The sequence below is a fragment of the Dromiciops gliroides genome, chromosome 3 (assembly GCF_019393635.1).
Source record: "Dromiciops gliroides isolate mDroGli1 chromosome 3, mDroGli1.pri, whole genome shotgun sequence".
NCBI classification, from domain to species: domain Eukaryota; kingdom Metazoa; phylum Chordata; class Mammalia; order Microbiotheria; family Microbiotheriidae; genus Dromiciops; species Dromiciops gliroides.
The window spans coordinates 337,346,564-337,364,151 of NC_057863.1; the positions used below are offsets into that span (position 1 = coordinate 337,346,564).

Sequence of the window (17,588 nt, forward strand, 5' to 3'; positions counted from 1 at the left end):
AAAACCCCAAGAAAACAAGGATTCAGACATGATTGAAACAACTAAACAACAACAACAGCTAACCTCTAAAATGCCTTCTATCTAGAATGTAACTATCATCTATGGAAAGAAAAGACTACAGGAAAAATTCCCAACTTCTTGGAATAGTTTAAGAACAGACCAAATAATCTCCACCCAGGTACCTCTCTGATTTATTCCTAAATGAACAGAAGCCAGAAAGAAGACACAAAGATAGATCATGGCCTCATCAAGTCCTCTCATACTGGTAACTCCAAAGAATGGCTAATCTTTAGAATATGTTCTTGCCACTGTGGAAATTTAATTACCCAAGTATCTTTGAAATTGATACCCCTGAAAGAATGGGGGACTTCGGGAAGAAGATGGGGCAAAGAGTAAGCCATTAGTAGGGTTTTTGCTTTGTTTTGTTTTTCTTTTCTTTTTTTTTTTTTTGTGAGGCAATCAGGGTTAAGTGACTTGCCCAAGGTTACACAGCTAGTGTCAAGTGTCTGAGGCTGGATTTGAACTGGGGTCCTCCTGACTCCAGAGCCAGCATTCTATCCACTGTACCACCTATCTGCCCCTATTAGTAGGGTTTTGAAAAAAAGAAGAAGGGGGCAGCCAGGTAGCACAGTGGATCAAGCACCAGCCATGGATTCAGGAGGACCAGAGTTCAAATCCAGCCTCAGACACTTGATGCTTACTAACTGTGTGACCCTGGGTAAGTCACTTAACCCTCATTACCCACCCCCCCAAAAAAGAAGAAGAAACCCTTTAATTTTCAGCGAAGTTCCATTGGATTTAATTTAACAGGGAGGGCAGGAGATTGTTGTGGGTTAGGGGGAGGGTTGTAGATTAGAAAGCCATGAGAGAAAGGATAGTAGCTTGTGAAGCATATAGACAAGCTAGTCCGTCCTGTTTTTTATATGAAAGTGAGAGAGTCTATACAGTTTGGTGAATGGAACACTGGACTGAAAGGTAGAGTACTTGGGTTCAAATCCCAGCTTTGCCGTTTAATACCTGTGACTTGGTGCAAATGACCATACCCTGTACCTCCATTTTTCCTCATCCATAAAATGAAGGGATTGAATTAGATGCCTTCTGGGCACCTGTGAAATACTCATCATAGCTGAATAAGCCCTTTCCTCCCCACAAGCCCATGAAGAATAACAATAGCTAGTATTTATAGAGCTATCGATGGTACAAAACACTTCACGAAGATTATCTCATTTGATCCTCACAACAACTCTGACAGGCAGGGGTAATTATTATTCCCATTTTACAGGTACATATTATTGTTCCCATTTTTACAAAGGAGGAAACGGAAGCTCAGAGAGGGTAGATAATTTGTCAAGGGTCACATTTTTGTCAAGGGTCACACAGCGAGTAAATGTCTGAATGAGGATCTGAACTCCAATCTTCCTGACACCAGGTCCAGCTCCCTGAGTGCTGCATCCTAAACTGAGACTTGAGCCAAAGTCTATTGCCACAGACCGTGGACCTGAGGAAACAGGCAGGCAGAGGTTAAGTGACTTGCTCAGGTTCACATAGCTAATAAATGTCTGATTGAATTTCAGTCTTCCTGACCTCCAGGTTTAAGTGCTCTATCCACTGCACTCCTTCAGCTGCCCTGATACTACATCGGGGGAAAAAGGAAAACAAAATCCTTTGAACAAGCCTTTATTAATATACCTGCTACACACCTGGCTATGTGCTAGGGTCAGGAAGTGTACATTCTCTTCATTTCCGAAAGATGAAACTGAGGCTTAGAGAGCTGAACTGATTTACCCAGGGTCACACAGAGTGCTGGAATTTGAACCCAAGTCTCTCCTGCCTTCATGTAGAGAAACCTACCACTTCACCTACCTAAGCAGAAAATTAACTCATATACTTGTGGCAGTCAGTGGATTTTGGCTGAATTTGACCCAGTTTTGCCTTGTTTCTTGAATTGCTTACAAATAAAATGATTCTCTGTTTCTTTGCTTTTTTTTTTTCAGATCTTGAATCCAAATTTCATTCAAGAAGGTGAGTTCAAGAGAAGCATTTGAAAGTTAAAAAAAAAAAACATATCAGGTGAGGTTAAAGAGTTTTCTATAGGCTCGTCCAACCAGGGAGCGGCATTTCAGACTGATCAATCAACAATGGGAGCAGCATTTATTAAAGCACCTACAATGTGCAGGAACTATGCTAAGAGAAGAAGATATAAACCCAGAAATGAAACAGAGTCTACCCCCAAGGATATTATGTTCTATTTGGGGAGACGATGCTAGAAAGATTAGAGGAGAGGGGAATGTGTGCTGCAGAACATTATGCTTAGCTAGTGGTTATTCACACATCATTGTTGCCTGGGACTACTTGTGTAAAGGGTGGGATGAGGGAGGGAGGTGAAGGAGAGGGTTGCTTGATTGGAGGTGTGTTTTAAGCATGCACCCACTGTGTGTTGTTTGGATTGCAGTTGCCCCAGAATTCCTTGTGCCCCTGATGGATGTGACCTGCTTACTGGGTGATACTGTGACCCTGCAGTGCAAAGTGTGTGGGAGACCGAAGCCCAACATTATTTGGAAGGGCCCTGACCAGAACATCCTGGACAGTGACAACAGCACAGCCACATACACAGTCTCCTCCTGGTAGCTGCATGCCCCTCCCCTGATCATCAGCACCCATTCCTCTATGAGCAGGGAACCTTTTTAACTTTTTAACCACATAGAGCAGGCCATTTAATTTGTCTCAGTGAAAAACTTCCTTGGAGCCAGTTCTCCAGGCCTAGAGTCAGGAGAAATCAGTTCAAGTCTCAGGTTAGGAGTCAGCATAGTGGGCAGAGAGCTTCATTTGGTGTCAGGGAAGACCAGAGTTCAAATTCTCATTCAGACATTTACCAGCTGTGTGACCATTCCAAGTCATTTCCTCTATGTGAGCTTCAGGTTTATTTCCCCACTCCTCCCCATGACCTGATGTATTTATTCAATTCAACTGTTCTGAATCTATTTTTTTTTAATTTCAACAAATTACAAAAAGAATTCACCCACTGGTTGTGGTGGGTGGTGGTTTGTTGCTATTGTTGTTTATTGTTTTAACACACCTCTTTTAGGGAGCTCAATTATTCACCACTTGGTGGATGATCACTTATAAACTGCATGGGTTGGTAGCATAATCCCAGACTCAGCCTTTAAACTAAGGCCTTTTGAGTCAAGCCAGTGATTCTAAGAGTACAGAAGGGGAGGATAGGAAAATTTTTTCTTAAGAGTTTTAAAAGAGAACCTTTTCTGTAGTGATTCTGGTGAAATCACACTGAAGATCTGCAACTTGATGCCCCAGGACAGTGGGATTTATACGTGTGTAGCAACAAATGACCATGGGACTGCAACAACATCAGCTACAATCAAAGTGCAAGGTAAGGCACCTTCTTTGTTAATCCATTTAAACCGGCCAGCAAGGGATCCACCTGAACTGCCAGCAAATTGTGTAAACTCATACAATGACAGTTCTGTAGAAAAGACAGGGGGCAGCTAGGTGGCCCAGTGGATAGAGCAACAGCCCTGGAGTCAGGAGGACCTGAGTTCAAATCCACCCTCAGACACTTAACACTTACTAGCTGTGTGACCCTGGGCAAGTCACTTAACTCCAATTACCTCGCCAAAACAAAACAAGTCTCCCCAAGAAAAAAATATAAAAAGAAGAAGAAGAAAAGACAGCTCAGAAGTCATCTAGTCTGACTCCTACCCAGATCATGAATCCTATCAATGGGGTTTTTTTGTTGTTGTTTTGCGGGGCAGTGGGGGTTAAGTGACTTGCCCAGAGTCACACAGCTAGTAAGTGTCATCTAGCTGTCCCCAATGTTGGTTTTTTTTTTTTTAATGAGACAAATGAAATTTATTTTTCAAAAGAAATCTTGACAAAGCCTTGCTATCTGCCCTATGACTGAACCCTCAGGACCACCAGACCTTTCTATCTACCCTGCAGCTTAAAACCTCTTATATGTGTTGTTCCCCCAAATTAGAATGTGTGCTCTTTGGGAGCAGAATCTGTTTTTCATTTTTAGCTATATTCCAAGTACTTAACAGGGGCATCTAGGTGACACAGTGGATAGAGTACTGGGCCTGGAGTCAGGAAGACCTAAATTCAAATCTGGCCTCAGACATTGACCCTGGGCAAGTCACTTCACCCTGTTTGCCTCAGTTTCCTCATCTGCAAAATGAGCTGGAGAAGGAAATGGCAAAGCACTCCAGTATCTCTGCCAAAGAAAACCCTAAATGAGGTCACAGAGAGTCAGACATGACTGAAATGACCCTGAACAACAACAAAAACCACTTAACACAGCGATGTGTGTAGATGTTTACAGAGACAGAGAAGATGAGAGGAGCTTAATAAATGTTTTCCATTCTATGAAAGCCAATATTTTACAATCTATTTCCCATAAGGCAGAAATGTCACCACTATTACCTACAACAACAGAGTAATACTTTATATCATCAAGCTCCTCCACTGAGGTCTTATACGTTTCCATGTTAGCTAGAATCAGCATTCTAAAGTAAGATAAGAAAAAAATGCAGTATTTTAAAACTAGATAAATATATGAAATGTTGAAAATATTGCAGTGGCCTATCAAAAATATTTAAAACTATATAGTTTCACCCAATACAAATTTTACGTCCTGCCTGGTATAGTCTTCCTTCATGTCTTTGCTCACACCTTTTCCTATGCCTGGAATATACTAGGCATCCCCATTCACTCTTTCTCCACCTTCAGCCCCTCATTGAGTCTTCAATGAGTGTGTGAATGCACAGAACGAGAAAGAGGGATCTGGGTTGGCCACACACACACTACTCAATGTTTCTCTAGCTGGTAACCCTTTACTTTAAGAGTGAAGAATCCTGGGAGAGCAGTTTCCCATGAAGGGCCACGACAAAAGGGGCCAGATTTGTTTGGGGAAGAATCCAAGAATGGTTTCTTCAATCCAACAAGCTTATTCTGTGATGTCTTGACTGCCTAAGACCAGCCTCATGAGCCCAGATGGGCTTGGCCCAAAGATGTAGGTCAAGTCCAGCTATTAATCTTTTTTGTTTGGGGAGGGTTTTTTTTGGGGGGGGGGGTGAAGGGAGACCAGACCCATGATGGAATTAGCATAGGGAATACTGCAATTTATAGCCTCTTTGAGAACTAAGGACGAATAACAATTTATAGCCAGAGAACTGCCAAAGGCACTGAAAGTTTAGTCTTGGTGAGGGTCACACTGAACCCGGGTCTTCCTGCCAACAAGGCTGGCTCTCTATTCACATCAACAGGTTGTCTCTTCTTTTCACCTTAGAATCAAAAAATTCGAGCCTGAAGGGCCCTTAGAGGTCACCTGTTCAAAGCCACTCTCCATTTTAGAGTTGGAAGACCCTTCCTTCATTCGAGGTCTAAATCAGATGCCCTGATAAATATCATCTCTTCCTCCACAAGTTTGACTTAGCTCTTTGCCTGGACCAATTTGTGTTTATCTTCTCTCCCTTATAGCCAAATTATTCGTCTACTTGTCCTTCCCTGTCATTAAAATGAGAACTAGACAGTCACTGAACAAGCATTAATTAAGCACTTACTGTGTACCAGGCATTGTTCTAAATGCAGGGAATAAAAATATAAGCAAAAAGAACAGCCCAGCCTCCAAGTAGCTGACTTGAGACCTTCCTCATTCAAATGGGTAAAGACAGCACATAAAAGGAATCTGAAAAGGGGAGGGGAGGAAGAGGGTAAAGGTACCCAGTGCGGGGGCATGGTAGAGAAGTCCTGAGTGTAGCCTGGGGAGAAATGAAGACCTATGTTGTATTTATCTTCATATACCCAGTGCCTAGCACAGTACCTTTCGTATAGTAGGCACTAAATAAATATCAGGTGAATTGAATTTAAGTTATGAAGCAAACTATTGTTTATTTATTTTGCCTTTCACTATTTAAATTTTTAAAAAATTATTCTGAACATAATACCCAATGTGCATAATCAATAAAACACCAAATAACACCAAATAAAATGTCCCCATAGGATATTTTAAATTTTGTTGTTGTTGTTGAGTCATTTCACTCATGTTCAACTCTTTGTGACCCTATTTGTGGTTTTCTTGGCAAAGATGCTGTAGTGGTTTGCCATTTCCTTCTCTAACTCATTTTATAGATGAGGAAACTGAGGCAAATGGAGTTAAGTGACTTGCCCAGAGTCACGAAGTTATTAAGTGTCTGAAGCTGGATTTTAACTCATGAAGATGAGTCTTCCTGACTCCAGGCCAGGTGCTCTATGCACTTCACCAACTAGCTGCCCCAGTGGTGACCAGGGAGGGGCAACTGTCTCTCTCTGTCTTTCTGTCTCTCTCCTTTCCCTTTGTGGTAACCAAAAACTGGAACAAAGTGAGTGCCCATCAATCAGTAAATTGCTGAACAAACTGTGGTATATGAATGTAATGGAATATTATTCTGCTATAAGTAATTACAATTATGAGATAATATTTTCAAGGCACTTTACAAACCTTAAAGCACTATGTAAATGATAGCTATTATTATAAGGTACTCCAAGAAACATGGGAAGATTTATATGAAGTGATACAGAGTAAGGAATACCAGAAAAGCAATAAATACAAAAGCCTCAATAGTGGAAATGACACCAACACTAAAAGTCAGCTGAACACAAAATAACTGCAAAAGCCAATCTTGGTTTCAGAGACCTGCTGATGAAACACACCTTTTCCTTCTATGTGTGTGTTGGGGAGGACCATGGATGTTGAATGTGATATATTCTATCAGACCTGGGCACTGTGTCCATTGATTTTACTGAAGTGTTTTTCTTTGCTGCAAGGCAGAGTTCAATATGGTGGGGGTGGGGTGGGCGAAATGACTGGTATAAAAACAAAAGACAATAATAAAACTCTTAAGAATTCCTTCTAGTTCTAAATTCCAAATATGATCATGATAGATTAAAAGCTGGAAGAGATTTTAGAGATTACAAAATCCATACACCCCCCCCTCATTTTATAGATGAAGAAACAGAGGTCCAGAAATATTAAGTGACTTGCCCAGGGTCACATAGCTAATCAGTCTGTGAAGCACGATCCTGACCCAGGTCCTCCCTCATGCTAAGTCCAACATCCTCTCCTATGGTCTTTTCAAACTTCAGGGTTGGGAAGAAAATATGTCAACTGGTAAGAGTGGCCATGGGAGAGGTAGGGGGAGGGAGGGATTTGATACAGAGAAGTTAAATAGCATGTCTGAGGTCATATAACAACTAAATTTGACCTTGGGCTTCCCCAGGTGTTCCAGCAGCACCAAATCGTCCCATTGCCCAAGAAAGGAGCTGCACATCAGTGATTCTCCGATGGCTGCCCCCATCCAGCACAGGGAACTGCACTATCTCTGGTTACACTGTGGAGTACAGGGAAGAAGGTACAAACCAGAGCCAGAGTTCCATGATCTCATTGCCTGAATGGTCCCTTCAGTGATACAGCTCACAATCCATCCGTGTCCCCCCAGTAGGGTCACGATGGGGTGGGGGAGCAGGAGTGAGCATCCAATGTGCTGGGGTGGGGGGACTTTCTCACTTTCTCCTGATGTTGCCAGGACACAAGCAAAGAACACAGGCTCTCTACCCAGCATCCCTTGCTTCTTCCATGTGATTAATTTGTCTTTTCTAGTTAGACACTCCTCTGATATTTTTTACTTTTTTGTTTTGCTGTTGCAACCCATGAAATAAGCAAAACACGAGAAAAATGATCTGATTAAATTAATTCAGACTATATTGTAAATTACTTTTAATTGTCCCAGGGATATTTTCTCCTCTCATGTGGACCCTACCCCTACCTAAAACCATTTACATCTGTATCTCCTAACTTGAGCCCCTGAGTTCATTGACTTATCCCAACTCATAATCTTTACCTTTTTTAAAAAAATCTTCTTTTCTGGATGTATTAGTGACCTCTTGGTCTTTGTTTTTCAGTAATTTTCCCTAGTCTCTCATTTTTCTGATAAAATATGTTCTCTTGTTCTATGTCTGCCAAAAACAAACAAACAAAAACCAAAACCCTTCTTTCTGGTTTTGGGGATGTGTTGGTTCTATTCTCATTACTAAAACCAACCCAAATCTACAATTCCCTTGCCTTTATGTAGGTTGCCAGTTCATCACAATCATTTCTATTACATCTTTTCTACCATACTGTCCTTAATAGTTTATGAAGCTATGGGTATTGGGGAGACAGTACATCTTCAACCTTGGATGCTAACCTAGTCATTGAAGTCTTGAGCCCTTACCAGTTCAGAGTCAGTGGCAGCTACCTCTAAGGGATCACAATAGATTGCTATATTTAGAATCAAGAAGATCTTAAATTGAATCCTGCTTCTGTCAATTTACTATCTGTGTGACCACAGGCAAATCTCTGAGCCTTGGTTCTATCACCTCTAAAATGTTAACAATAAAGCCTGTACTACTTAACCTCAAAGGGTCACTGTGAGGCATAAATGAGATAACGTATGCAAACTGCTTTGCAAACTTTAAAGCATTACACAAAATTCAGTTATTATTTTTACCCTTTCAAAGATACAAAGAGAAAGAAAATTATTTTCTATTTTGTAACTCCTGTGACACCTTTGAACTCTATTCTTGTAGTTGTAAATTCAAAAATGGATTAGATTTTGTTGGCAGGTCCTTCACACCCTTATGAAGGGGTTGAACACTGAAAAAGTTAGAAAATAAACTTTCAGAAGTGTTTATAGTGTTCATAAGGACAGTCATTTTAGCTTATTGTAAGAAATATATAAATTTTTTTGGTGTGTGATAATCTCTCTCCCCCCCCCCCTCCTCTCCCCTCCCTATCCCTCTCTCCTCTCTCTCAATTCCTCTTCCTCATTCTCCTCTTCAATATCATCCTCCTCCTCCTCCCTCTCCTTTTCTCTCCCCTCTCCCCCTTCCCCCCCACTTTTTCTCTCTTGGTCTCCACAGGTTCCCAGGTCTGGCAGCAGTCTGTGGCTTCAACTTTGGATACTTATCTAGTCATTGAAGACCTGAGCCCAGGATGCCCTTACCAGTTCAGAGTCAGTGCCAGCAACCCCTGGGGGATCAGCTTACCCAGTGAGCCCTCCGAGTTTGTGAGACTCCCAGAATATGGTGAGCACTGACAAGTCTCCTAAACCAGGGTCTCATTGATTTTCCAAATCACATGAGTAGAATTATTTAGTGATTTGTTGGGGATGGGGGAGATCTCTAAATGCTTTTACTTGAATGTACTTAGTCCCATTAGTTTCAACAATTTTTTTTAAAAAAAAAAAAGGTCTTATGCACAATCGCTTATATACATATTGTAGAAGAAAAACTTGTTTGTTTAGTTAGTGTTTATCAGAGAAAACATCTCTAAGGAAAGACTGGGGCAGGGGGCTGGGGACAGAATTTCCTCTGCTATTGAAAATCTCCTTGCCCAAGTCATTTTGACTTCCGTTTTTATGGTGATCATGAACAGAGAGATAGGTGTGCAAAAATCAATTTTAGAGTTTGAAATTGTTTCCTTAAACAGCACAATAGTAAGTCAAATTTCAATGCACTAGAAGAATCATCTTCCTCAAATTATTCAATCTGGATGGAGAAAGACTACTGCTCTTAATTGAATTAATTAAAAGATGTTCCTATTCTTAGACTGGCTATCACTAAGTGAATAGTGGTAAATTTTAAAGAATTGGCTCAATGAAATAAAATGTCCACCTGGACACACCTTTAAGTTTAATCTGCATCATAAATATCCTCCAATCCTTTCTTAAGTCTAGACAATCAACAAAACAACAAATGAAGACCTAATTTGAAACATGTCCTGATTTCTGAGGTGTAAATGCTCACACTGAAAATTTAATAATTAGGTATCCTGAGCTGGTTGAAGCTGGCTCCAGCACACCACTGATTACCACCCTAATCTACACTCCAGGAGTCAGAATTCCTCCCTGATTTGGGATTGATTTTTCCTTTAGAAACTGGTTGAACCTCTAATAAAAATGAGACAAACACATTGCTTCTTGGAATGTTATTAAACATGGTTATGGTTTTTCATTCAGTTGAATCCAAAAGACTGACAAATACATTATTTCTTAATATTCTGCTTAAAGAAAAGACAGGTCATAATATACTTGTACATTATGTAGGAGCACATGACCAAAAATGCATCCAAACATATGTTCTGCTTCTAGCACAGTACAGGACACATAGGGGGCACTTAATCTTTGTTGACTGATATGTTCAGTGTAAGTAGAACATCTCTTTGAGGTAGGGCCAGTTTAATATTAGTCTTTGTATCCCAGAAGTGCCTTACAGGTAGTAGAACATCAAGTAGTAGCATAACAGGCAGGGTTTGACCTCAGGTCCTTACACTCCAAAGTCAGCTTTCTTTCTGCTATATGTAGTAAAGTCTTTTACAGCTGGTATTCTGTGATTTATAATTCCAAGTTTCTCTATGACATCCTCGGGAGTGCCCCAGGTCACTCAGAGAGACCTGAAATTTTATATCTCTGAGTTATAGAGTTGCCTCAGAATTGAACCCCACCCAGTTCACTTTAGGCCTTTTGGGTCTCATCTTTCTTCAAAGGTAATAAATAGCAGAGGATGGGATAATGGAGATGTATCAACCTATCTAAGCTCAATGGAAACAAACTAGCTAACCCAATTGAGGTGAAGAGAAAGAAAACACTCGGATGAAAACAATACATACCAGAATATGAATGACTGACAGACTCATTAACTTCCAAGAAGATTTGAGCGCTAACATCAGGGAGGGATGGGAAAAAACCTCTCTCAGTTCTGGGGGCTCAAAACAAACAAACAAACAAAAATCAATGATGGTGGTCTTACCTATAATCCCTGCTACAAATAAGACTGAGGTCAATGGATTGATAGAAACCTGGAGTTCTGAGTTACTGTAGGGCTGAAGTCAATGAGGTGTCTGCACTGTTTGGCCAGTATGGTGAGCCCCTGGAAGGAGAAGGTTACCAGGCTGACCAAGGACTGATGAACTGGCCAGCCCAGGCAGTAAAAAAAGCCAAAGTTTTCAAGACAAGCAGCAGCAGGATCAGGTCCATGAGTGGTGACTGTACTTCCAGCCTGGGTTATTCGAGATAGGGAGATCCAGGGCAACTTTGTTACTACTTTAAATTTTTAAAAATAATAAGAAATGGGGCAGCTAGATGGCGCAGTGGTTAAAGCACCGGCCCTGAATTCAGGAGTACCTGAGTTCAAATCCAGCCTCAGACACTTGACACTTACTAGCTGTGTGACCCTGGGCAAGTCACTTAACCCCCATTGCCTGCAAAAAAAAAATGCAACAAAAGTTCATGATTTCATATACAATCCTATTTTTGTTCTTTATAAGTTAGAATGTTTTCTTGTTTATAATTAAATTCATAATTCTTTTTAAAAGAATTCTTGAGGGGGCAGCTAGGTGGCACAGTGGATAGAGCACTGGCCCTAGATTCAGGAGGACCTGAGTTCAAATCTGGCCTCAGACACTTGACACTTACTAGCTGTGTGACCCTGGGCAAGTCACTTAACCCCAATTGCCAAAAAGAATTCTTGAAAGGAGAATTTCTTTGGGGTTCCCCTGGAGCTTTCCTTCTTCCATGACATTGTCAGCATCACCTTTGTGCTTTCTCTCTTCCAAAGATGCTGCAGCTGATGGTGCTACCATTTCCTGGAAGGAAAATTTTGACTTGGCTTACACGGAGCTGAATGAAATTGGAAGGTAATACTATAGCTTTCTATCCTGGGGCTTGTCTGGAAAAGAAAATCCCACAAGTTTATATGTTGCCAACAAAATAGATAGACAGACAGACACACATATATTATATATGTATATACACACACACACACATATATATATATATATATATGTATACACACATATGTAGCTATAAAAAGAAATAGCTTGATATAGCTGATAAAGAGCCAGCACCAGGGAGTCAGAAAGAATTGGATTGGTCTTGTCTCTGATTCATACTGGCTGTGTGACCATGGCCCATGGGACCTATCATAGGATGGAACTGGAAAGGAACTCAGAAGCCATCTAATCCAGCTCTCCTTTGACAGATGAGGAAACTGAGGCTCAGAGAGGTTAAGTAATTTGTCCAAATTCACACAGGTAGTAAATAAGCTATAAGAAGGGGGATTTGAATTCTGGTTCTCTGACTCCAGAGCTAGCACTCTTTCTGTAAGAGTCCCCTCTAAGAGTAACAAGATGGAGTTGCTGATGTACATTGGTGGACGGAATTTCCACACTGATCAAAATCACAAATGTGGATCAAAAAAGGAAAAAGGAAAAAAAACTAAGTAAAATTCTGTTCACTCAGGAAAAAATATTAAGTATATAAATGCCTGCTCACCCAACTTTTTTCCATTTCATTGATAAAATATTTAAATAGGTATTCTAAGACCAAAAAAGGAGATACCCTAACAGAAAGATTAATGGGAAAAAATGTTATATTTGCTCTTGAAAAAAAAATTGGTGAATAAACAGATCAATATTTCATTTTGTTAGAAACCCAAATTGTATCACTGGGGATAAGGGGAAATACATACATAGATACATAGATGAATCAGCACAAATCACTAAGCCTGCAAACATGAGAGGCCATGAGGCATAAGGAGCACTAAGGTCAGAAGACTTAGGTTCTGGTCCTATCATTATATGCTTGAACTTTAGGAAATGACTAGCTACCTGAGCTTCAGTTTCCTCATTTGTAAATATAATAATGGGTCAGCTAGGGGGCAGAGTGGATAGAGTAACAGGCCTGGAGTCAGGAAGACCTGAGTTCAAATATGGCCTCAGACACTTCCTAGCTGTGTGACCCTGGGCAAATCACTTAACCCTGTTTGCCTCAGTTTCCTCATCTGTAAAATGAGCTGGAAAAGGAAATGGCAAACCACTCCAGTATCTTTGCCAAGAAAACATCAATTGGGGTCATAGAGTCAGACATGACTGAACAACAAAAACAATAATAATCTCTTTAAGCAGTAACTTGCCCAGGATTACACAGCTAGTAAATATCTGACACCAGATTTTAACTCAGGTTTTCCTGAATCCAGACTAGCTCTCTATCCACTGGGCTACCCAAGTCCCCTCATTGCTGTTATTAAATGGGTGATTTAAATTGGGACTAGATCATGTCTGTCTCATAAATCATTGATCATAGAATGTTATAGTCTCGTCTGACCCCACCATTTTACAGATGAGAAAAGGGAGGATTAGATAAATGAAGGGACTTGCCCAAGGTCACACAGGGTTAGGATTCATGTCCACTTTCTCTGACTCCAAATTCAGTGTTCTTTACACCAAGCTATGCTGCTCACATATTTAGGAAGCCATGTGTTCTCTGATTTTTTTTTCTTTAGCCTTCTTACCATTTTTTCCTTTGAATTAAAAAAATTCTATTTAAAAAGAAAAAAGTAATTGAACCTTAAAGGAGGTAAGATGACAAACAAATTGGTAGGTAAAGTAAAGTGACACTAATTTTATTTCTTTTTTGATCCTCAAAGAATTAGTGTCATAGAAGTCCATGTGGTGCAATCACGGTCATGTTGGCAAATGTTGAACAATTGTTCTCTGAATTGGCTCTTTGAAAGAAAAAAAGTACCCACAATACAATTTTAACTTTAATCTACATTATTATCATTCTCTCCATCATGTTCTTAAGTCTCGATAATCAACAAAATAATAAATCAAAGTCTGATTTGTAGCATTTATTGATTTCTAATGCATAAATGCTTACACTTTAACAACTGGCTCTTAGTTGACTAGCACACCCCAGGGAAAGAGTACTTACTCTGGAGTCAGAGGACCTGGGTTCAAATCCCACTTGTGATATGATCTGTGTGACCCTCTGGGACAAGTCACTTAACTTCCCTGGGCCTCAGTGTCCTCGTGTGTAAAATAAGAGGATTGGACTAAAGGGCTTCTGGGGTATCTTTCAGATCTAGATACACAGTCCTTTGAGTCCAACCCGTACGAGAATTGGACAAAAGGAGCCTTATCAAGATTGTGATCGTGGTTATTACCTTGAAATGGTGGAAGGGCTATCATAGAGAAGATAGACTCATTTATCATAGCTCAAGACAGGAGAACTAAATTGACAGATGGAAGTAACAGAGAGACAGGCTAAGGCTCAAGGTAAGAAAAAAATTTCCCAATAATTACAACTGTCCAAAAATTAAATTGGCTTCCTTATAAGGTAGTGAGTTGCCTTATGCTAAAGGCATTGAAGTTGAGGCTAGATGAGAATATTCAGAGGATTTTGTACTGTTGAATCAGACAGGAGGTTTGAACTAGACCAGGGCTTCTTAAACTTTTTCCACTTGCGACCCCTTTTCACCTGAGAAATTTTTACACAAACCCGTATATATAGGCTTATAAAATAGGTATATATAACCTTTAACTGTTGCCAAATTTTTCACAACCCCCACATGCAGTTACTCGGCCCCATATGGGGTTGCAACCCATAGTTTAAGAAGTTTTGGACTAGGTGATGTCTCAGGTCTCCTTCAAATATAAGCTTCTATGATTCTTAAGGCCCTGACACCAGGAAAATGGATTCTGTTTGGGGAAGGTTATGAACCGAGACCTGTTGGACTCCTGGTAAAATGTTACCATCTCAATGTATTCAAGGCAAACTTGACAAATCACTGAAAAAAAGGTCAAGGGTTTTATTCATGAATCTTGACAGAAGACATGTCCCTTTCATCTGATTCCAGGGGACGGTTCTCCATTGTGAAGAAGTGCATTCACAAAGCTACCCGGAAAGATGTTGCTGTGAAATTCATCAGCAAAAAAATGAAGAAGAAGGAACAAGCAGCTCATGAAGCTGCCCTTCTCCAGCACCTGCAGCATCCACAGTATGTCACGCTCCACGATACCTACGAGTCGCCCACATCTTACATCTTGGTTTTGGAGCTGTAAGTACCAACAGCCTCTCTCAAGCACCATCCCTGTCCACTTAGGTGGAACCAGGCCACCACCAAGGCCTATTGGCCACAGTACACTGTGACAAGAGCATCAACTCTGAGGACTTAGGTTCAAATCCTTCTTACTCCCTATGTGACTAAGTTATTAAACTTCCATCGCCCTTGGTTTTATTGTCAGTAGTAGATTATGAGTAGATGCTTTTCAGATATCCTTAGACATTTTGGGCTAGAATAGAAATAAAGGCTCCATTCTCTCCCAAACCATTCCCAAAAGGCAAAAAGTGTTTGTTTTCACCATGTAGAGACACATTCCTCAAAATGAGGCAAACCACTGTAATGTTTGGAGGGATTCAGCCAGCTGCCATCCCTCTGAACCCAGGAAAAGGAAGAAAGGAGAAATGTATAGCTCAGACTATGAACAAACAGCCAATGGTCCATTGTTCTCTGGGAAAATAGGAGTTATAATAGATTCATAGAAGCACAGAATGTTAGGGCATACTAGACTTTGTAGACCATCTAAATCAACCTCCTCATTTTGCCAATCAAGAAAGAGGTCACAACCCCGACATCTCATGATACAGCATGCAAATGTTCTACTGCCAATCACCAAACATTTATTAAGTGCTCATAAAGTGTCAGGTACTGTTATACAAAGACAAAAATGAGACAATTCCTGGTATTCTACTGGGGTAATATGTTACAGGGAGCTAGGTGGCACAGTAGATAGAGTGCTAGACCCGAAGTCAGGAAGACTTGAGTTCAAATCTGGCCTCAGACACTTCCTAGCTGTGTGACCCAGCGCAAGTCACTTAACCCTCTTTGCCTCAGTTTCCTCATTTGTAAAATGAGCTAGAGAAGAAAATGGCAAACCAACCCAGTATCTTTGCCAAAAAAATACCCCAAATGGGTTCATGGAGAGTCAGATATGACTAAAATGACTGACTGAACAACAAAGTGGGTAGTTTTTGAACTGAACTCTGAAAGAAACTAGTATATTCAAAGAAGTAGAGGAAAGAAGGAAGTAAATATACTCTACCTTCTATTTCTAGGCATTTCACTAGCCATTCCCCCATACCTGGGATACCCTCCTTAGCTGCACATTATAGAATCCCTCATGGGATTATAGATTTACAGCTGCAGTTGTTGTTTCTACTTCCTCATCTGATGACTGATTAAATGAGTGGGAAGGGAAGGTGAGATACTGAGGGTGACTCTGAGTTTGTGAATTGTGGGGTGCTGGAAGAACAGTGATATCCTCAACAGAAATAGTAGAGTTCAAAAACAAGTAGGTTTGGAGGGAAAGAAAATTAATTCTGTTTTAGATTTGTTGATTTTGAGATAGCTATGGAACTTCCCATTTGAAATATCTAATGTGCAGTTGGTGATGTGGGACTGGTATTCAGAAGAAAGGTATTTTTATATATGCATGTACATGTATACGTAACCCCTCCACATATGTATATTTATACATATATAGACATACAATTGTATATTGTATGTCTATATATGTCTATATATATATATATATATATATATTTGTACATGTATATAATATATGTGTTATATGCCCGGAGAGGAGAATTAAATCCATAAAAGCTGAAGAAGTCACCCAGAAAAAGAGCATAAAGGGAGAGGAAATGTGGGGCCCAGGACAGAGCCTTGAGGGTACACAAGATAATATATAGTTTTGAGGTATGCTATCAGACATACAATGATGCCTCTTCTGGTTCCTATATGCATAGTCCATTTCCTCTTCTAGATAAAAGAATTTACAGGAAACAAATTTTTTTTGGTGGGATGAAATTTTCCAAAGGGATGCTGCCCTGAAACCATTCACAGGGACTGTTAGATTGATGATTCTAGTATGGGTAGCTTGTCGTAATGATGGCCAGAGGCTGTGTTGCCCAGGTTAACATACTAAGTGAAACTTAATTTATGATTGTATCAGGTTACTGGTAAGTAGAGCTGACTTTTAATGAGGCAGGGGAAGTTTTTCCTGTTTAGCCACCTCTAAAAAGGCCCAACTCTTTTCCCTTTGCTCATTCTTATAATCAAAGGTGTGTTCTGCTGTGAAAAGGAAGTGACACTTTTAATATCATATTTTCCATTCAGATCACAGTCTGAGGTTTTTAATCATATGCAAGCCTTGTGTTAGAGTCCCAAGTAACACAAAAGGCCTAGGTTCACCTCCGGGGAGTGTCGCATTCTCTTGATAGTTCCCACCCAAAAAACCTGGGAAATAGTACATTCATGATCATCCCTGAAAGTGACACTGATTCCCCATTTGCAAACACAGAGTTCACAGAATCAGAGCTGTAGAACTGTGATGGTCCTTAAAGCCCCCCTCATTTAAGAGCTGGGTGGCACAGCAGATAGAGTGTTGGCCTTTGAGTCAGAAAGACATGATTCTAAATGCTGCCTCAGGCACTTAGCTTTGTGGCCCTGGGCAAGTCATTTAACCTCCTCACCTATAAAGTAATAATTTTCCATAGGGTTGTAATAAAGATCAACAAGATAATAGCTTTGTAGACCTTAGAGCAGCTAGGTGGCACAGTAGATACAGTGCCAGGCCTGGAGTCAGGAAGTCTTGAGTTCAAATGCATGTGACCCTGGGCAAGTCACTTAACCCTGTTTGCCTTAGCGTTCTCAAC

At 40.4% G+C, this 17,588-nt stretch overlaps 1 protein-coding gene across 10 annotated transcripts in view; it reads left to right on the forward strand.

Moving 5' to 3' along the window:
- KALRN (kalirin RhoGEF kinase) overlaps positions 1 to 17,588 on the forward strand; it is a 991,119-nt gene that overhangs the window by 953,614 nt on the left and 19,917 nt on the right. For all 10 annotated transcript variants that reach the window (XM_043992602.1, XM_043992601.1, XM_043992603.1 and 7 more), the window contains 7 exons: positions 1,995 to 2,022; positions 2,453 to 2,624; positions 3,267 to 3,388; positions 7,272 to 7,403; positions 8,953 to 9,117; positions 11,647 to 11,725; positions 14,728 to 14,928. In XM_043992602.1, the coding sequence (XP_043848537.1) occupies positions 1,995 to 2,022; positions 2,453 to 2,624; positions 3,267 to 3,388; positions 7,272 to 7,403; positions 8,953 to 9,117; positions 11,647 to 11,725; positions 14,728 to 14,928 (899 nt within the window). The remainder of the gene's footprint in view (positions 1 to 1,994; positions 2,023 to 2,452; positions 2,625 to 3,266; positions 3,389 to 7,271; positions 7,404 to 8,952; positions 9,118 to 11,646; positions 11,726 to 14,727; positions 14,929 to 17,588) is intronic.